Source organism: Eurosta solidaginis, chromosome 4 (genome assembly GCF_040869045.1).
Source record: "Eurosta solidaginis isolate ZX-2024a chromosome 4, ASM4086904v1, whole genome shotgun sequence".
NCBI classification, from domain to species: Eukaryota; Metazoa; Arthropoda; class Insecta; order Diptera; family Tephritidae; genus Eurosta; species Eurosta solidaginis.
This window is the reverse complement of record NC_090322.1, coordinates 105,289,153-105,311,222: the sequence shown is the minus strand read 5'-3', so window position 1 is coordinate 105,311,222 and position 22,070 is coordinate 105,289,153. Positions and strand designations below refer to the sequence as shown.

The 22,070-nt window shown below is 35.5% G+C and overlaps 1 protein-coding gene across 13 annotated transcripts in view; it reads left to right on the top strand.

The window, feature by feature from the left end:
• Window positions 1–22,070, top strand: part of Tomosyn (syntaxin-binding protein tomosyn) — an 835,312-nt gene that overhangs the window by 81,136 nt on the left and 732,106 nt on the right. For all 13 annotated transcript variants that reach the window (XM_067782366.1, XM_067782362.1, XM_067782363.1 and 10 more), the window contains one exon: window positions 7,597–7,773. In XM_067782366.1, the coding sequence (XP_067638467.1) occupies window positions 7,651–7,773 (123 nt within the window). In that variant the 5' untranslated portion in view covers window positions 7,597–7,650. The remainder of the gene's footprint in view (window positions 1–7,596; window positions 7,774–22,070) is intronic.

Here is a 22,070-nt window from a genome sequence, read left to right as displayed (position 1 = left end):
TCTCTTGAATCGCAGCAATGCGGATGTTGTGCCGCTTTATGAAATCGACTATCTCCGTAATCTTCCCAGTTAGTCCATTACAGTTTAACTGCAGAATTCTGAAGTGCATAAGGGGAGACGCCGCCACTCTGGGGGTAAGTGACGGGTGACTACGCCTGGGTTGTGGAAGGCCAGGACGCAATTGCTGTTGTGGCCCTGGGACTGGGCGTCCTTGGGCAAGCATTCGGGTACCCGGATGATTTGAGTTTGCGACCTGGCAACATGGCGCGATGAAACCCGTCGGGGGGTTGCCGTCGCGGAGACCAGAACATCTAGGAAAGTGGCACCACCCAAGGCAGGAACTGCATTGGGCGGATGTCGCAAACCTATATATTCTGTGCTGGCAGACGGTGCAAACGGAGGTAGGGACTGATAGTCTGTTTCCATGACCTGCACGATTCCTGCCGGAAAAGACGGGGGCAGGGGCTGATGCTCAGCATTGCTACCAACTCTACTACGAAGGTAGTAGTTATGAGTGGTATCAGCTGTTTGAGTTGTTGGCGCCGTAGGGCGCGAGTAGCAGCGGGTACTTGTTGTGGCTTGCTGAGCAGCGGGTCTGCTGGAAGGTAGTGGGGGCGCTTAGGCGTAGACTACGGGACGCCCTTGGGCGTGCACAGCAAGGAGCCACAAAAGATTTATAAAAGTTACGTGGACGTCGGGTTTTGGGATCAAGCCCAGAACAACCTGTCCGATGCAACCATCCCTTGCACGAGACACACTGAACAGAGTATGATCGTCCTAAAAATATTCTTTTCCCGCAGATGCAGCAAAACCATTTCTCAGGACCGGGGTCAGGAGACGGACCCGGATTGGATTCGATGCCTTCCCGGAGTAAGAGAGTATGGAGCAGTCCTGCTGCAAGGAGCTGCTGGGAGGATGACAATTTGTGGGAGGGACGAAACAAATTAAATGGGGTCACACTGAAATGACAGTCCTTGGTCGGGAAAAATCCCGAGTCGCTCCGGTACATAGAACAGACTGCCTTGGGAAGCGCCTTGGGAAGGGTGGTAATATCCTCCTGTTGCTAAAACCATCGAATGAAATGACTGTCATCAATGGAGCAATAATGAATATGGGCTGAGGCCACTGGCAGATTGTCTGCGATAGATCCGTAAAGAATCCAACCAAAGACTGTGGCCTGTAAGATCGGAGTATGTAATGGGCCTTTCCGAATACCATCTTGTAAATTTTCGGAGTATACATCAGCGCCTAAAATCATGTCAATTTTGTTGAAAGTTGGGTCAGCAAGTTGTAACCATTGAATATGAGCCCAATCCGTGGATTTTGATTCACTAGACGGTAATAATGCAGTGAATGCAGTAACGGTTCGCAAAATTATTCCAAAAAGTTTACTCAAAGTTTACCTCTTCACCCAATCCTATATTTCACTCTGGGTACCAATGCCAAATTTCTAATTTCGTTGTTACCGCAGATTACGTTCTTCTGTCAATCTCCATAAATCCCATATTTAAGTCGGGTAACCGCAATGATTTTGCAACTACAGACCGATTGTTAAACAGAGTGCTCTGGCAAAAATATTTGACCATGTACTTCAACGAAAACTGTTCGATTACATAGGCAAGGCTATAGTGGAGTGCCAACATGGACTTTTCCCAGGTAGGTCCACTTCCACAAAATTAGATTTAGTTAGTAATCAAATTGTCCGTGCTTTAGAGAACTTGGAGCAACTCGGCGTCATATACACTGACTTTTCGAAAGCATTGGACAAGGTTGATCATACTATTCTGGTTCGCAAGTTAGCCAAGTATGGAATCAATGAAAACTTGTTGGAATTCTTCACGCGTTTTTTATAGAACAGGAAGCTCTATTTGACAATTGGAGCCGACAAGTAATCTCTGCTTATTAACGCCTGGTCAAGTACTCCGTAGGGTACCCATTGTGGCCCTTTATTATTCCTAATTTGTATAAATGATTTGCCTCAGCAATTCAAATTCGCAAAATGTTTCATGTTTGCAGACGATGTCAAACTATTTCTAACGGTCCGTAATAGCGCTGAGTACCAACTTGTAATCTGATCTGGACTCTTTTGCAGGATGGTGTGCAGACAATAATTTATTTTTAAATGCAAACAAATGCTGCATTGTATCTTATTCCAAAAAGACAACTGCCACATATTTTATTTACAAAATAAATGCTAAATCTCTTAATCGTTGCCAAGAGATTAAAGATATGGATGTAATTTTTGACTCCAAACCCACTTTTTCTATTCACATTGACTTCATTGTTTCAAAATCTTTTGCAATGGTTGAGTTCATTAGACGTAACACCAGTGCCTTTAAGGACCCTATGACGTTGAAGTCACGTTATATATCCTTGGTCAGAAGTCGTCTTGAATATTGCTCAATTATATGGAATCCTTTCTATGAAGTGAACTTCTATAAAATTGAGAGAGTTGAAAACATTTTTACGAAAATTTATGCTATGAATGAACTTAGGACTATACATTTAGCAAATCGATTCAGTAGTGTTAATTTTAATAACAGCTTATATAAGTTTAAGCTTGAATTTGTTTTTTAACTAGTCTGTAAGAAAGCATGTACTTTAGCCAGTTCCAGATCCGGATCCGGCTCGAATGTTCAGCTTGTTCAATGCCATATTGAACTTTCAAAAAAAAATATTTTCATTTACGTGATCAGCATTGTCCAGGACTGCAGCGAAAAACTACGCACCCTAATTCGCTAGCGGCAATTGAAAGCAAATTGTATAAAAGCCCCAGGAACAACTGAAACTTCTGTTAGTTCAACAAACAAAGTAAACTATACTTGGTTTTAGTTTTTGGTATATTAAAAACTAAAAAATAAATGTAAGGCGCGATAACCTCCGAAGAGATCTAAGGCCGAGCTTCTCTTCCAATTTGCGTCGTGCTCCTCTTGATTTTCCATACAATTTGGCCGGACGGGACCTACATGTTTTATGCCGACTCCGAACGGCATCTGCAAGGCAGATGAGTTTTCACTGAGAGCTTTTCATGGCAGAAATACACCCGGAGCGCTTGCCAAACACTGCCGAGGGGCGACCCCGCTTAGAAAAATGTTCTTCTAATTTAAATAACCTTATTTCTAAAATTTTGATGTTGCTTTGCCCGGGGTGCGAACCCAGGGCATACGGTGTGGTAGGCGGAGCACGCTACCATCACACCACGGTGGCCGTCATATATTTACTGAAAAATGATGAGTTGCAAACGAAATTACATGACATGATTTATGAGTTGCCAGAGCGTTCCAATAGAACTATGGTGAACTATATACATAGTAAGTGCTAACAGATTGAGCGTGGTGAATAACTAAATTATTTTAACATTATTGCAAGTATTATAAGTTGTTATAATATATTATAATTCAAATCTTATGCTACTATATCATTTCAAACACGCCCCAATCTGATATTTCTTCGTATTTGAAGCATTCGTCCATAGTTAAATCGGTCGCTTCTATGGCCAGGTACTCGAATTCCGTCGTATTACTTGGTGCCTTTAATCTGTCTTGGGTGTCTTGGAATCGCATTAAGGGCTTGCTGGTTCCTGCTTCTTCTCGTGCTATCTCTTACTAGTTTTGAAATGACCTTGCTGGTGCCGGACAACACAACAAATTTGGTAAATGTTTGGATCTGATATTTGCAGATAACACGTCGAATTGTGTATAGCTTTCGTATAGATGGTTTTTTATGAGTGTCCAATTGGCTACCAAATTTGTACTTCGCAAATATTACACGCCCGTTAACACCATTCAATTCCCTAAAATTGACTGCGAAACTCATTATCGTAAACAGTCTTTAATTTTTCAAAAAGGTAGCTATGGACTCGCTTAGTTAATGAAAACCATATATGAAGGGCTTAGAACCAAAAGGATCTAAGTAACATCGACGTTGAATTGAGATAATTAAGGTTAAAGTAAATGCGTTTGAAATGATTCCTGTCTAAATGAATGCAGGTTAGTCAACTAGTTCAAAGGATGTTTACTGCAGATGGAAAATAACTGTAAATTTCCAAAAATTTCCAAAAATTATTGCAATAAAATTTCGAACGTTGATTGCTCGGCCAAAAGAACATGTCGAATTTTTTCGAGTATGCAGTCTTGTAGCCCGTTTAATTTTAGTATAATAAAGTGCTAAACTTAAGTTCGTAGGAAGTCTCGCTGATTTTTGGCAATTTTTTTTCTGCATCCAAGCGCACTTAGACCCTTTTGGCTCCAAAAATTGTTGCAATAAAATTTCGAACGTTGATTGCTCGGCCAAAATAACATGCATAATTTTTTCGAGTATGCAGTTTTGTAGCCCATTTAATTTTAGTACAATAAAGTGCTAAACTTAAGTTCGTAGGAAGTCTCGCTGATTTTTGGCAATTTTTTTTCTGGATCCAAGCGCACTTAGACCCTTTTGGCTCCAAAAATTGTTGCAATAAAATTTCGAACGTTGTTTGCTCAGCCAAAAGAACATTTTTAATTTTAGTACAATAAAGTGCTAAACTTAAGTTCGTAGGAAGTCTCGCTGATTTTTGGCAATTTGTTTTCTGGATCCAAGCGCACTTAAACCCTTTTGGCTCCAAAAATTGTTGCAATAAAATTTCGAACGTTGATTGCTCGGCCAAAATAACATTTAAAATTTTTTCGAGTATGCAGTTTTGTAGCCCGTTTAATTTTAATATAATAAAGTGCTAAACTTAAGTTCGTAGGAAGTCTCGCTGATTTTTGGCAATTTTTTTTCTGGATCATAGCGCACTTAGACCCTTTTGGCTCCAAAAATTGTTGCAATAAAATTTCGAACGTTGATTGCTCGGGCAAAATAACATGCAGAATTATTTCGCGTATGCAGTTTTGTAGCCCGTTTAATTTTAGTATAATAAAGTGCTAAACTTAAGTTCGTAGGAAGTCTCGCTGATTTTTGGCAATTTTTTTTCTGGATCCAAGCGCACTTAGACCCTTTTGGCTCCAAAAATTGTTGCAATAAAATTTCGAATGTTGATTGCTCGGCCAAAATAACATGCAGAATTTTTTCGAGTATGCAGTTTTGTAGCCCGTTTAATTTTAGTATAATAAAGTGCTAAACTTAAGTTCGTAGGGAGTCTCGCTGATTTTTGGCAATTTTTTTTCTTACTAGGATAAGGACTTTTTTCCATATAAAAAAAATTACGTTAAAAAATTCCTATAGGGTATAACTCAAGAAAAAAATTGCCAAAAATTAGGGAAATTTTTTACAAAACTAAGATTAACTTACTGCCTTAAAAACTGCTTACTCAAAGGAGTTCTAAAAATCTTGAGAAAAAAGTTGAGAATTCGCGAATTTGGCTTACATTAGGCATAGTGATATTATATTAAGTATTTACAGAAAATATACAAAGTACAGTTGCAGTTCAGCAAAAATTTCGCTATTTTTAACCCAGATATGCCTAAAGACTAATTAATATAAGAAATCTTTAAATTTTTCTTTAATTACGATACTTAAATAGATATTAGAGCAAATCCGGAAAGAAACATAAAAAAGGATAATTTAAATCGGTTTTATAGGCCGACCCTTTTTACAGGACACCAAAACTTTTTTGTGGCGATTTTCAGCAACAAAATCGTGTAATTTTGCAAAACTTTAATCACTATCATAATATTTTGTTTATAAACCATTCTATCTTGTCGAAAAAAGTAGTTCTTGTTGAAATTTGCTGTTTTCATGGTGGACGATTTGGGCTCTGAACCACCGTGTGTCTAATTATCGTAATCAGATAAAAGAGTGCCGTGGGCTTCATCAAGTTCTGCATTTTCATCTTCCTTCTTAAATAACTAAATATTTTTAGCTTTGTGTGATTAATATAACACAAGTACTTACGGGAAATGATGTTATTTAGTTCACTCATTTCCAATCACTTTAACTTGAGCAAAAATGTCGTAAGCACACAAAATATGTAAATTTGATACGACGAATTAGATGAAAATTTGTTGTAATAACAGCTGACTTTCTAAACGTCAGTTTCATCTTATTTTATTTTTTCACTGCTATACGATGATGTATTTTCATGTAAGCCTGCTTTTACATTAGTCAAGTATTGAACCCAAGTCTGCGGCACAGACGAGAGAGGGGAGAGGCTTCTTCACCTCTTTCAAATCAGCGAGACTTCCTACGAACTTAAGTTTAGCACTTTGTTATACTAAAATTAAACTGGCTACAAGACTGCATACTCGAAAAAATTCGACATGTTCTTTTGGCCGAGCAATCAACGTTCGAGATTTTATTGCAATAATTTTTGGAGCCGAAAGGGTCTAAGTGCGCTTGGATGCAGAAAAAAAATTGCCAAAAATCAGCGAGACTTCCTACGAACTTAAGTTTAGCACTTTATTATACTAAAATTAAACGGGCTAGAAGACTGCATACTCGAAAAATTCTAAATGTTATTTTGGCCGAGCAATTAAATTTTATTGCTTGGAGGAGCGTACTTAGATTCGTTTGGCTCCAATCATTAATGTAATAAAATTTAGTACGTTTTTGGCCTGGCATATATATGGCCAAAATGGCTTTGATCGCGTTGTCAACAAATATACACTATATTAAATATACAAATATGGGTATAACTCAATTTTTAAAAGAATGTCACTTAGATCCTTTTTGTTCTGAGCCCTTCATATGTAATACTCCTATATTGCTACAAAAGGCTAGGTACATTCCCAAACATCAGAGTGCCGATATATTGCTGTTTAAACGTTTTTGTTTTTGTATTCAATAATCGAATGTACCTAAATTTAAATTTTTTCTTGTCACACTTATGCTGCTACAATCACAAGAATTTTATAAGCTGTCTTGTTTTGATTTCGAATTCAAAACACATTGCGAGCATTTTCTATTAGCAATATAGGAGTATTACATATATGATAAAAACGAAAGATATCTGATTCTATTCTCACAATATTCTAATTATTTTTTTTGATTTATGGATCCAATTACGTGATCATATAGGCGAACGACGTCTTTAGATGAATTGTGCCCGAGAAAATCCTGTAAAAAATTTAACACTAATTCAAATCAATAATCAAATAGATATGTTATAAAGGAAAAACTAATTTGGCTTTATTCACGGGGTTCTGAAAAAATTTTGATTCAATTACGAAAATCTCTATGAAGTAAGTATTCGGATCAGGGGCCATATATTCTACTTTTTTATGGTGATACGCTCTAATATACATGTTTATAAAAATGCGATTCAAATGATTTCTTCTATGAATAATCAAGTGACCGAGGGAGGCTTCATGCCAACTTTTTAAATTGAAAGGGCCAGTGTACCATGTCACCATGCACCATGCAACCTTAACGGATAGTATAAAACAGGCCAACTTAATAAAACGCGCGACGGTTTTTTAACTAACCGAAATAAACATGCGTTGCAACCAAATAAAAGAGTGTAAACGTCAAACCGAAATGTCACGCAGAAAAAAATTGAGAAACGCAGTAAATTCAATTTCAGTTAAAAACTGCCGCAGTACGTTTTTATTAGATTGGGGTGTAATAAGCCTTAATATTATTTCACACTCAATAAATTTTGTATGCTTTTATTTTCAGATTTCGATAATCCAACGGATAGTCGAAGCTTCAATGTAAAATTGTTAAACGAAAATGAAAAAGTTTACGTTCAAAGGAGTCCTTGATGGTTTTCGACAAAGCGTTCAACCACATGTGTTTAGACAAGAACAGGAAATACCGGAACACTTACGAATAGAACATTTTGCGGTTAAACGGGTAATATAAAGAACTCAAGTAACATTTTTTTCTTAATTATTATGTTGCTTACATACATACAAATATAGCAGCGAAAACGAGAATAGCAGAACTTTTACACAGGTCAACAAAATAAGAGTTTTGGTTTAGTGCAGCTCTACTTGTGACCAAATTTGGTAGTACTCGGTACTCTGATAAAAACTGTATACTTACTTTTTTAATGCTACGTACAGTTTTCTAGATAGGGTCAAGAACCCCTTTTTAAGAGGTTAAGGCATGTATGGCCCCATAACTTTGTTCCTGTTTATTCTATCAACACAGTTCTGATGTCGTTGAAAAGAGTACATTTCGCCGCTTCTATTAGTATACAAGTTGTTAATATGTCTTCACAAACGTCAGAGAAATTGCCAAAATAATGTGAAAAATTAAATTTTTTGTTAAATGTTTTAATTTTTAATCACGGTTTTCTCGAATAATTTTTCAACCACTGCATATGTAAATTATTTTAAAACAATCTCCTATTAATTCTGTTTTCAAAGACATTTAACTTTTTTATATCCGCGTAGATCTTCCTGGGATTTTCTACTTTAGTACATTTCTACTGTGAAGAAAAAATTTTTTTTATAAAAATTTGTTCCTTCCGCTTTATTTTTTAAATTTTCTGTACTTTCGGGAGCGCGGTTTCAAGTGTTAGTGCCTTTCTATAAAAAAATAAATAAATTTCAATATCATGTCTTCATCACGAGGTAGTTGTGGCAATGACCCAAATGTGTTTTGCTACATTTGTGGGGAGTACACAGTCCAAAAATTCAGGAAAAATATAACATATTTTATAAAAAGTGCTTATTTTTTGTACTTTAAATTGCAAGTTGTAGACAAAAACAAGCCGGGAATACCTCGAATAGTTTGCAAAATGTGCTGTGAACCCTGGAGACAGTGGGTCAATGGCAAAAGAAGCCAAATGAAATTCGGGGTGCCTATGCAATGGAGAGAACAAACAAATCACTTCTATGACTGTTACTTCTGCTGTGTCGATTTGCGTGGTGTTAATGTTAAAAAATGATATATCCAAACGTTCAATCCGCTAAGAGACCTTTACCACATTCAGAGGAAGCACCTGTTCCAACATTTTATTCTACTCGTGAATCAGTGTCTAGCGATAGTGATATCGAAGAAATAGCGCCTACTGAGCCAAAAACTTTTACCCAAGTAGAATTAAACGATCTAATAAGGGATCTTGAATTATCTAAGGAATCTGCAGAAGTGTTGGCTTCTAGATTAAAAGAAAAAAACTTGTTGGCTACAGGTACGAAAGTGACTCTACCGTACAAGAGAGCAAGACTTGCTGCCATTTTTTAATTCGGAAGATGATATAGTTTTTTGTTCAGATGTGCAAGGCCTCCTTCTGAAAATGGGTCTTTCAGAATACCACCCAAATGAATGGCGTCTCTTCATAGACAGCTCTAAACGAAGTGTGTTCTTTTACACAATGGCAACCAATATGGTTCGATTCCCATTGCTCATTAAACTAAATTAAAGGAAGAATATCAAAATATTGCACTTGTTTTAGACAAAATCAAGTATAACGAACATAATTGGAGTATTTGTGTAGATCTAAAGACGATTAACTTTTTGTTAGGACAATAAAGTGGATATACCAAATACCCATGTTTTTATTGCCTGTGGGATAGTCGTGCCAAGCACCAACACTGGACAGAAAGGACTGGCCTGTACGTGAGATGTTGGAAATGGGAAAGCAGAATGTGATAAACCCACCTTTAGTTACAAAAGATTCAATTATTTTGCCACCCTTACACATTAAACTGGGTCTAATGAAACAATTTGTGAAGGCGTTAAATAAAAATGGACAATATGTATTTAATTAGCGAGCTTTGCTCATATTGCCTTATACAATGGTTTTTGTAATTGATATTAGAGAAAAATTGTAAGTTTACAAACGGCGATGGTTACTAGGATATGTTTCTGAATTTCACTTCTTCATCAGCTAGCTTTTCGGGAGCTGAGCGTTGAACTCGAATCTCCAACATTCATATCAGTGCAAAGGCTGATGCCTTTAGCTGCTAAGCCATATGAATGTCCCGTTGTACGCTGTACAATTGGTCTCTAGGAGTTGCCTTTTTGTTTATATTCCTTTTGATCACCATGTAGGCACATACACTTTGTATGTAGTTTATTCCTAATGGTGTGGATATGATTTTTAGGCGCGCTTAGAGACCAATTGTACAGCGAACAACGGGACATTCATATGGCTTAGCAGCTAAAGGCATCAGCCTTTGCACTGATATGAATGTTGGAGATTCGAGTTCAACGCTAAGCTCCCGAAAAGCTTGCTGATGAAGAAGTGAAATTCAGAAACATGTCCTAGTAACCATCGCCGTTTGTAAACTTACAATTTTTCTCTAATATCAATTACAAAAACCATTGTATAAAGCAATATGAGCAAAGCTCGCTAATTAAATACATATGATCATATTGATATAATAGTAACAGCGGAAGTAATAAAAACAAATACTGTAAAAATCCGAACAAATGTTACTAAGCTTTCAAAAAGCGCGCCTAAAAATCATATCCACACCATTAGGAATAAACTACATAAAGAGTGTATGTGCCTACATGGTGATCAAAAGGAATATAAACAAAAAGGCAACTCCTAGAGACCAATTGTACAGCGAAAAACGGGACATTCATATGGCTTAGCAGCTAAAGGCATCACCCTTTGCACTGATATGAATGTTGGAGATTCGAGTTCAACCCTCAGCTCCCGAAAAGCTAGCTGATGAAGAAGTGAAATTCAAAAATATGTCCTAGTAACCATCGCCGTTTGTAAACTTACAATTTTCCTCTAATATCAATTACAAAAATGGACATTGCTTTCTTTACATAACGAGAAAATTTCCTAGGCTAAGCATAGAACAAAATAAAAGCGGGTATTTTTTATGGCCCACAGATAAGAATGTTGATAAAAGATACTGATTTTTCAAATTCAATGACCAGTTTGGAACTGCTTGCGTGGAGTTCGTTTGATGAAGTTACTAAGAACTTTCTGGGAAATCACAAGTCAAGTAACTACTCTGATATTGTTAACAACATGCTAGAGAATTACAAAAACTTAGGATGTAACATGTCCATCAAAGTCCATTATCTCCACAGCCACCTTGACCAGTTTCCGGAGAATCTTGGTTCCTATAGCGAAGAACAAGGCGAACGGTTTCACCAGGACCTAAAAACTATGGAAGAAGGTACCAAGGCCGATGGGATCAGCATATGATGGCTGACTACTGCTGGGGAATGCAACGTGATTGTCTTGCCATACCCCATTCACGAAAATCACGTAAACGAAAGTTTTTATGTAAATAAAAAGTTAATAATAAAATAAATAACAAAAAACGTTTTGTTTTTTTTTACAGTAAAAATTTACTAAAACAGAATATATTAGGAAGATCTACGCGGATATAAAAAAGTTATATGTCCTTGAAAGCACAATTAATAGGAGAATGTTTTAAAATAATTTACATATGCACTGTTTGACAAATTATTCGAGAAAGCCGTGATTAAAAATGAAAAAATTTTACAAAAAATTGAATTTTTCACATTATTTTTGCAATTCCTCTGACTTTTATGAAGATATATTAACAACTTGTATACTGATAGAAGCGGCGAAATGTACTCTTTTCAACGACATCAAAACTGTGTTGATAGAATAATCAGAAACAAAGTGCCTTAACCTCTTAAAAAGAGGTTCTTGACCCTATCTAGAAAACTGTACGTAGCATTAAAAAAGTAAGTATGCAGTTTTTATCAGGGTACCGAGTACTACCAAATTTGGTTACAAGTAGAGCTGCACCAAAATCACTGTTGACCAGTGTTATCAATGTTCGGCAATTTAATTCTTATTTTTTATTTTTGATAAGTTAAGAAGAGACTTCAATGAATTTCGTATCTAATAGCGTTTTCTTTTCTGAAATAAATTGTTGCCTAAGTAAATAGTAAAGCCTTAATAGAGTTACTCCTACCCCAGAAAATTTTCAACATTTATAGTGCATTCAAAGAACATTTCAACTCACCATATTCACTCATATTAACAGAGTATATGTGGAACTTAAGAGCCAATGGAGAGTTTCACAGAGTTACTATGCAAATCAATCTCAAAAATGTTTTAGGAATTTCGAGTGTACTTTTCTTTTTTTCAGCATGCAGATTTGTAGCGTAATAAAATTTAGTCTAGCAAAGAACAAGTTATAGTTTTCGAATTTTTCCAAAAACGTTTTTGAGATCGGTTTGCATGGTTTCAGTTACAAAATAGACGCGTTTTCTTAAATTATCTAAAATATAAAAAAGAGTTTAATGGGTGAAATTTTATAAAAAATTGCCACTGTTATTTTCGTATTCAATGCTGAATATGTGGTGTAATGGGTAGTGTGGTTGCCTGCTATACCGAAAGTCGCAGGCTCGAAACCTAGGCAGTCGCTATTCTTAACACAAATATTTATATTTTTTAACTTAAATTTGTATTAGGAATATATTTCAGTAGGATCATAACAGTCCCTTACCCGGAGGTTTGTAACCTGTATTTTCATAATACTAAACAAAATACTGTGGCGTATATACATACCTATTTTTTTTGTAAGTTTTTTAGAGGTCGCTACCGAAGGTCAGACTTGTAGAAACATCTTTGTAATAAAATAATGATAAAACAAGAAAAAAAGTAAATAAAATTTTTAATGTAGGTTTTCCAAAAGGGCTGCTTATAACCTTAAAGATTATCTAAGTAATTTCAGGACAAAATTATCGTTGAAAGTTACAATAGTAAAAGTACCGGAAAAAGGACATTCGCCATACAAAATTCAATCCTCTGTAGCGCCTCTAAATATTCTTCAAACAAATCGACAAAAATTCTGAAATAGTTTCTCAAGAAAGATAACCAATTGAGTTGGTGTTCTGCCAAAAAATAAAAAAAAGTAAAGATTTTGCACCTTTATAAGGACCACCCCACTACTCATACATACGCAAAGATCGGCTTTCGTAAGAAGCTATAACAGTTATTATCATAAAAACAGTGTTATCAAATCTGGTTAAAATTGGTCGCTTTTTGTTCGACTTATGGTATTCAAAGTCGGGTGAAGAGATTAACTTATAGACGCGTACTATATTTACAAGAGATGTTCTCTTTAGAACTGTTTAAAAACTAATAAATTTATTTTTCACGATTTGATATTACAAGGAAAAGTTACTTTGATCAAACTATAAAATTATTTAACAAGCTGAAAAACTGAAATTATAATTTCAGTCGCTACAGCATTCCCCCGTCAGACTTGCAATAACCAAACTTCTTGGAAGTCGAACTGCCAGCTTAATCTGTTGTAATGAAAGCAGGCTTCAATCTGTCAACTGAAATATTCAAAATTCGATCTCCAACTAAAATTGTATAAAATTTAGAAAAACGTTTCTTTATCTGAAATGGACCATCGTATGGCGGTACCAGTGAAGAACGTATTTTGTCTGTACGAATAAAAACATGTGAAACATTTAATTTTCTATTAACGAACGGTTTTTTGGTTGAATGATGAGATGTGTTTGCAGGGCGGACATTTTTCATCAGCTGAGTAAATTCCTTTACAAATTCATCTTGTGGCTTGAAAGGGCTATCAATAAACATTTCTCCAGGAAATTTAAGTGCAGTGCCATAAACCATTTGTGAGGGACTGGATCCGATGTCTGGCTTAAATGTTGATCTTAAGGCTAACAGCACTATCGGTAAATGCTCAGTCCATTTAAGAGTATCAAAACACATTAACGATGCTTTTAAAGTCCTATGGAACCGTTCAACAATTCCATTGGACTGAGGATGGTAAGCAGTGGTTCGAAGATTATCAATTCCTAGTATGCGTGAAAGTTTACTAAAAATATTTGAACTGAATTGTCTTCCCTGATCAGCAGTCAAACGAACCGGTACACCAAAACATGAAAACCAACCGCTGATTAATGCTTGTGCGACAGTTCTTGCGCTCATATCTGTGATCGGAATTACTTCAGGTCATCTAGTATAGCGATCTATAATTGTAAGGCAATATCGAAAGTCATTTGATGATGGAAGTGGCCCAATAATCTCTGTGATGGCACACAGTATTTTCCATAGGGTGATGCAGAATGTCTACTAACTTTCGACCGCTGCATGCAGCCTTGTACAAGGCGTTCTATATCTGTTTGCATATATGGCCAGGGCCGTAGAGAGAAAATCCGGGCCCGGGACTAAAAAATTGACGGGCCCCCTATAAAAAATCCACTAATACATTTGATTAACTTGAATTAATAAGGTTTCATTCATGAATCATTATTGATGGATTACATCAAAAAAAAAAAAAATGTTTGCCACATCAACTAAATGATTTTTGGACTAAGAGTTGACAATAAAATTAACACAGAATATTTACTATTTATTTTATTTTATTGTAACGTAGACATACAATTCTCTTTTAACAGCCATATATTATTTCAAATAATCTTTTCTAGTTATTTGGTAACATTTTAATACATTTCTGATAAATTTAATGATGATTATAAATTTTAATTATTCAATATAGAAGGTTCGGATATCATAGAGATCAAAGAGTGCCTTTCTTGCTTTTTTCGCTGCAAAACTTTTTATAATAATATCAACATTTAACTGTCTTGCCAAAATGGATTCAACACAAAGCGTGGCAAGTCCTAAAACTCGCTCTTTAGATGAACACGATCTAAGAAAGTTTTTGATTCTTGAAAGGACGCTGAAGGAAAGTTCTGCACTAGCTACAGTGACAGGTATAGTGCAAAAGATACGTAAAGCAACACAAATGTTGGGGAAAATCGTATACAGATTTTGAACACACGTAGACCGCATTTAGAAATTCCAATGGTGACAGACCTTTATCAAAATTTGCTTCGTAAATGTGTTTCAAGTGAATTATTCGTATTCTAAGATTTGAGAAATGTCCGACTTGTATTTTTCGACAAATTTTGCTGCGCTCGCCCGAACCGTAGTTTCATCCATGTCTTCAAATTGCCACAAAAAGGAAAACGTCTCGCTCAAATTTCTCATAGCTGCAAATCGTTCAGTAATGCCAGTTATTACCGAATCAACGATCACCAAGAATGTACTGTTTTTAAAATCAGACTCGATCATCCGTAATCATCTCATTTAAATTATCTTCAGAACGTCTTTTGGGTTTTCTTTTTCGAATGTCCGGAAACTTTGGCGAGATGTCAATTGAATATCAGCTGTTTTGCATTCGTTTAAAATGGTTTCCCATTGGTTCCTGATCAACTTAAAATCAGCTAATAAGGCATTTAGATCTCGGACCTCAACATCTATGGTGGCGGCTCTAGCTTGGAGAACCACGTTTCTTTCGTTAATGGTAGTCAGTATTTTGAACCAAATTGAGGACAGCAAGATACATTCGAATTTGTTGATGTACTTGAGAATGCCGGTAATATCGCCGTATACTTGCGCAGTCAAATTTGGCTGTTGGCTGAAAGACTATGAATGTCTTAGTACCTCTAAATCGCGGGCCCCCTGAGAAACAAATTTTTGTTTGATGTTTTTATTGTCTGCTCAGGCCCAGGCAAAAAATCATTATCAATATTCGTTGCTTTTGAAATTCGGCTTTAAATTTGCACATGGAACAACTAAAGACTTTCCTGAAAAAAAAAAATGTTTTAGTACCTCTAAATCGCGGGCCCCCTGAGAAACACATTTTTGTTTGATGTTTTTATTGTCTCCTCAGGCCCAGGCAAAAATTCTTTATCAATTTTCGTTGCTTTTAAATTAGGCTTAAAATTTGCACATGGAACAACTAAAGACTCTCCTAAATTAAAAAAAGAATGTCTTAGTACCTCTAAATCGCGGGCCCACTGTGAAACCCCGGGTCTGGGGCTACAACTATCTCACTTGCATCGGTACATAAAACAATCTCAGCATTGAGCTTGGGATGAGCGAAAAGAGTTGATTGAATTAGTGCCTGCTTGCAAGCATCGAAGTGTTGAATGGTTTCCGAATCCCGTTTGATTGGGGTCCTGTCCTTTTTTTGTTGCCCTTTATTAGATTAATAAGAGGTTGTTGATGTTCAATAGCTCGAGGAATAAATCTTCTGTAAAAATTGATCATGTTTAAAAATCTCTTCAGCTCCAGAGCAACTGTAGGAAGTGGATAATTTTTAATCACTTCAATCTTATCTGGACAGGGCCGAATTCCATCCGCTGAGATGAGATGTCCTAGAAAAATTAATTCATTTTTTCCAAATTCACACTTGGATGGGTTAAGTGTTAGCTGAAATTTTTGAAGACGTTCAAAAACTTGCTAAAGTTGTTTGATATGCTCAGAAGGCGATTCAGATGCGATACAGATATCATCGAGATATGAAAACGTGAAGTCTAAATCTCTCAAAACTTCTTTCATGTATATTTGAAAAGTTTGAGCAGCATTACAGAGCCCGAATGTCATATGAGTAAACTCAAAAAGACCAAACGGGTAATTATAGCTGTCTTCGGAATATCTTGTTCACGGATGGGTATTTGATTATGTGCCCTGTTAAAATTTATCTTACTGAAAATAGACTTACCGTACATAATATTACTGAAGTCCTGGATATGGGGAAGTGGATACTTATCTGGAATAGTTTGTGCATTAAGCGCACGGTAGTCTACGCAAGGACGCCATGTACCATTCGACTTACGAACCATGTGCAAAGGTGATGCATAAGGACTTTTTGACGGTCTGCAAGTACCAACTTTCATGAGAAAAGCAAATTCCTTCTCGTCAGTAAGCCTTCTAGGTCTAGCAGTTACAGGTGCTCCGCGAGTTTCAATCACATGCATTGTTGAAACATCTGCTGGTAGTGCAGAAATCTTGTTGAGTTGAGTAATATCAAAAAACTTTGAAAAAAGAACAGAATACTTGCAAGATTAATCAAATGATTTAATTAATATTGCTCCAATGCCACAAGCGTGAAGACATCTTGTTTCTAGCTTTGTGAAATTATCAATCAAAGGAGAATTTTTGACATCAACTAGTATACCAAAAGAATTGAGGAAATCTCCACCGATGATGTTATGATTTGTTTGGGCGATGATAAAGTTCCATTCAAAATGTCCTCCCATACCCAAGTCAATTGATAAACGAGTGTTTCCAAAAGTTAAAATGGCGGTGTTATTCGCTGCATAAAGTTGACATGAGAAATTCTTTCCATGTAAAATTGGAAACGAAGAGGCACTGACTACGGAAACGTCAGCTCCAGAATCAATCAAAAAGAAATGTCCAGAAGATCGATCTTTGACGAAAAGACGAATAGATGAATAGAGTTGTCTGTTGATTTTATTTTTGTTGAGTAAACGCTGTGTTTTTTCTTTCTTGGCGATGGTTGAAGTAGACATCGCCAATCTACTTAGTTTTTTGAACTAAAAAAACACGGTGCTTTGCATTGAGCTTGTAAAGTATTAACTGAATGTATTAACTGAAATTAAAACAATGGCAGGATCGCCATGTAAAGTATGCCTGTTGCGCAGACATCAGATTAAGATTAATTTTTACTAGTATCACCTGTGGTCGAAATTCGACCAACGTGTATTTTTTTCAACTCAGTCTATGCATCAAGTGTTGGAAATATAGCAAACTGGTCTAACTTTCTTAACTTTTTCTTTAAAATTTTGAATTTGATCTAAGACCCTGTACTTTTTGAATGTATTTTCTTAAATTTTCTACAAAATTTTCACGTGTAATTATAACGTTTTGGTATGGAGCTCCTTAAACAAAAATATAAAAATTATGTAAAATCAAATGAAGTTGACATAGAATTATGGTGAAATTACTTGAAATTGAATTGAAAAATAGGGGTTTCCACACCACCCGGAAGTTCCCCGTTGGCGCGCTACCGAAGTTAGTTTTGGGAGCTCGGTTCCTCAGTAGGCCTATATAACCCATATACATATATCGCCCATTTACTTCAATAGTGTCATAATTCAAAAAACACGAACTTTTAGTTAAAAACGAAGAAATTTGCTAAAGGAATTTAGCCTATTTCACGCCACCCGTTTGATTTTGTATAAATACATATATAATATGTAAGTGTGACACGAAACAAAAGTAGAATAGAGGATGCCTTCATAAAAAATAAAATAAAAATATAAAAAAATTATGTAATGAGAAAGAAAGCAGAGTTTACTAAAAAATGTTTAATTAAAGAAAAAAATAAAGTACTTAAATTGCGAAAAAATTAAGTGAAGTGAACAAACATTTCCATATAAAAACGCAATAAGTGCACTTAGACTTTTTCCGGGGTTTGATGTAATCATTGTGGAAATATGAAGATTCTAATGTTCGGATATTTAATGTTGGGATTCCCATTGAGATCTATGTACGTAATTAATTTGTATTAAATTTGTAAACACTCCATTTCATGAATATATGTATATGACCATATCTACCATAAAATATCGTCTGTGAAAATATACTAAGATATAACAAAGCAGAATAAATTAGAAAGAAAAGAAAAACAAAGAAAAACATTAAAGTTATTCACGTAAACATATTCACTAAAATAAAATTGATTTCATAACTTTAAACGACATAAAAAAATTAGGGTTATGGGATCTAAGCATCCGATTAATGGATATATAATCCAACAAAGTTAGCCTAATAATAAATATAGTGGGTAATATACTGACTATGCACGCTATGATGCCGGTTGCCGTTTTGACCTAAAATCAAAGACGTTTTTGGGACGTTTTTTTGTTTCGTTTAATATACAACGTGAAATTTTCCGATTCAGTCAAGTTGCAGTTAAATAATAATAAACCAATTTGAAATAAGAGAATATATAATAAAATAAAATAAGAACTAAAATAAATTAGCATATAAGGCAATATAAAAAACTTAATGTTATATTTTTGTAACTTTTTTTTTTCGTTCAGTATAAGACATACTTTATCTAAAATGAGAATTAAATCTGCAAATGCAAAAACATTTTCGGGCAAATTTGCCATTAATTGTTATAAAAAAATTGGTTAGTTTCACTAAAGTTAACTCATTATTTGTGATTTCATGTTTTTTTGAAAACAACTAAAATAAAAAACAAAGAATCTGTTAAATAAAGTCTTATGTATTTACGTTTAAGTGAAATTTGCCACAAAAAATAGGCCGGTAAAAAATTAATTCTATTTGAGATTTTTTGGTACGCTACAAATTATTTTGGAACAATTTTTTAGGATTTTGGTAGAGACTATTATAGGTAAGCGGCAACAATGGGGAACCATATTTGTATGTAGGTGAAACATTTGTGCTTTCGAATTTAGCGAGTATACATAAAATTTGAAATTCACATTAGAAAAGTTAGACAATTGTTCCCAAAGACGGCGCGCTTGTGCATAAAGGTTTAGATCTTTGAAATTCGCATTAAAAAACTTAGATAATTGTTCCCAAAGATGGCGCGCTTGTGCACGAAAATAACTTACGATATTTGTATGAACTGTTCGAATTTACAAAAAACTTTTTCTATTAATTATAAACAAATAGAGTAATATTTGTTAACAACAATAGGCATATGCATTGCAGCTGATCAATACGAATCGATTCATATAACTTTTATATGATTTTACGTATGTTAAGTATGCGAAACAGCCTGTCAATTGATTGTATGGAAATTTTGTTAGCGTATTAATATATAGATTAACAAATGCTTTCCCTTTTTATAGGAATTTTTCTTACAATACTATTAAAATATTTTTGTATAATACTTACACACTAAAAATAACTACATTCTATATCTATATATCTATTCAGTGCAATATTCTTATTACCTAACTATGTAGTAATGTTTGGTCAGTCGCACCGACAAACCGACGCTGCAATCAGTTATGTTTATAGGTTAAGCAACTGTAAACGGATATGGCTCCCCGCTGGGTTCAATGTAACTTAGCTATGCCGCTATGACTGTGTCGCTATGAGTAATTTGTGTGTGTTCGAAAGTGTGTAACGAAGCTTTTTTCCCTGCCCCGGTGCTTCTTCAATAAGTGCTTGGGGTATACTCGCCGTGTCCAAGGTTCACTTACAATAAATTTGTAATTCGGGACACCGTTGCAGCCAGCGTAGTGTGTTTGCGTAGCGTTGTTGCGACTAGCGTCGTATGTTGGCGTAGTGCGGTTGTGTAGCGCTGTTGCGGCCAGCGTCGTAGGTTATCGTGACTGCTGTGGCCAACGTAGTATGTTTGCGTAGTGCTATTGCGGCCAACGTTGTATGTTAGCGTAGCGCTGTTGCGGTCAGCGTTGTATGTTGGCGTGACTCTGCTGTGGCCAACGCCGTATGGCTGCTGTGGCGCGGTCACCGTCGGCGCAGGCGGGCGGACGTCACCTGTTCGTGGGTGCGCGTTACTGTGGTAGGGCCGGTGCTTACGAAGTCTTAAGCGGTGTTTGGTGGTATAACCGACAAATTCACCACTTGAGGCCACGACTCACTCCTATGAAACGATATCTCCGGATGGTATAACCGATACCTTCGAGGGACGCTCCACTGGTAACTCCGGTCACGACCACAGCTCCGTGCTAACCAACTGCTGTACTGTTGTTTCGCTCCTTTTATAGCTGTTGTATTTGGTGTTGCTAGCTCAAATGGTTGCGTTGCCATGGTTACCGTGTTGCTGTTAGATATTGCGAACGCTCGTTGTGTTGCTGAGACTTGTTAGTTTGTCGTGTTGCTATTAAGTGTTATGATTGCTAGTTGTGTTGCTGAGACTTGTTGGTTTGTCGTGTTGGGTCTAGGCCTTTTGTGATTGGCTGTTGTGTTAATGCTGTGTTAAATATGTTGTGGGGTCGTTTTGTGTGGGGCAAATTAATGATGTTTTATTTGGTTCTCACAAGTGAAATTCATTTGCTTATGCATTTCAAGCTAAACCCATTCTGGCATATACATATGTACAAATATCTTATATTGCGGTAATACCACATCATCCACCTTTAAAAAGAATCGCGTACACTTGAGAACAATTGTATGTGATTCTTAAAGTGATTTAATGACCATGTAGAGTTTACTAAATTTTAATTGCTTTTTAGTTGGCTATTGTAATTTATTGTCTTGCGGTAATTTGATATTGAGCGTGAAGCGTTGTTTACTTATTTTTATATCCGTATACATTTGCTTGCCATGTGTAATTTTTTGTGTTGACAAAAAAAAATTTTTTTCTATTGTTCTTTTGTTTGTATATTTTTTTTGTGTTGTTTTGAAGTATAATATATGTATGTACATTTGATACTTCATATTTATGCATTTTTCTTTCTTTATGTGTTTACATTTTATTGATGAGTAAATTGGAATACTATGGTTGAAACTGGGTTTTGTTAAATTCTGTGAGTTAATAGGAGATTTTTTTTTGTATTGGTATTTGCCTATTACCATTTTCTAGTCTATTGGGTAATTTGAAGTAAGAATATTTTTTACTACTATTCAAATGTATTTAGCGTAAAAGATATTTTCCTTTTACTATTTCCTATTCTACGGGGGGGGGTTGAAGTAAAATGTTTTTAATTGGTATTTCCTATTTTATTCTACCGGAGTTAAAGTAAAAAATATTTTTCCTAAAATTATGATCTCTCTAAAAGCGAGGTTTCCTAACTGAAACACCTCATTCTTATATATATTTCTTTAATTATTTCTATTAAATAACAGTTTTTCATTGTTATTTCATTTTATTAGGGTTACATTAAACTCAGAACCAATGAAAGAAAATTTTATAGCGAATTATTCGGAAAATTTATTTGCTGTAATTGGTGGAAGAGCGAGGTAATTTATATTTGCTGTAGTAGTTTAGCTGGTAAGTGGAAGAAAGGTTATTTGTCATGCGATTTCTGCGGCGGCCACCAACACAGAATCGTCATGACTTTTATGAAGAATTTTTGTTTTTTATTTTTATACCGGGATTGGTCACTTGCACAACCTCTTGGGTTTTTGCAATTAGTTGATCTTGAGAACCTGGTTATCAATTTTAAATTTGCCTACTGCAGTAAATATTCAATTAATTTTTCCTTATAAATTCCAAGTCCTGGATTGCCGGCATTTCTTGTATGCATGGTGCGACTAGTCTTTTATTGCAAATTTATATAGCGCTTCATATATATTTTAAGGTTTTCTTTGTGACTTTTCTTCATTCTTGCTGTTATGGGCTGGTTTTTAAAATTTTTGTATATTTTCTTTCTTAGGTCTTGCTTATTTCCACTGTCCTAGAATTTCCTATTGCTTCATGAGCATTCAAAGGAATTATGCAAATTTTGATTTGCTA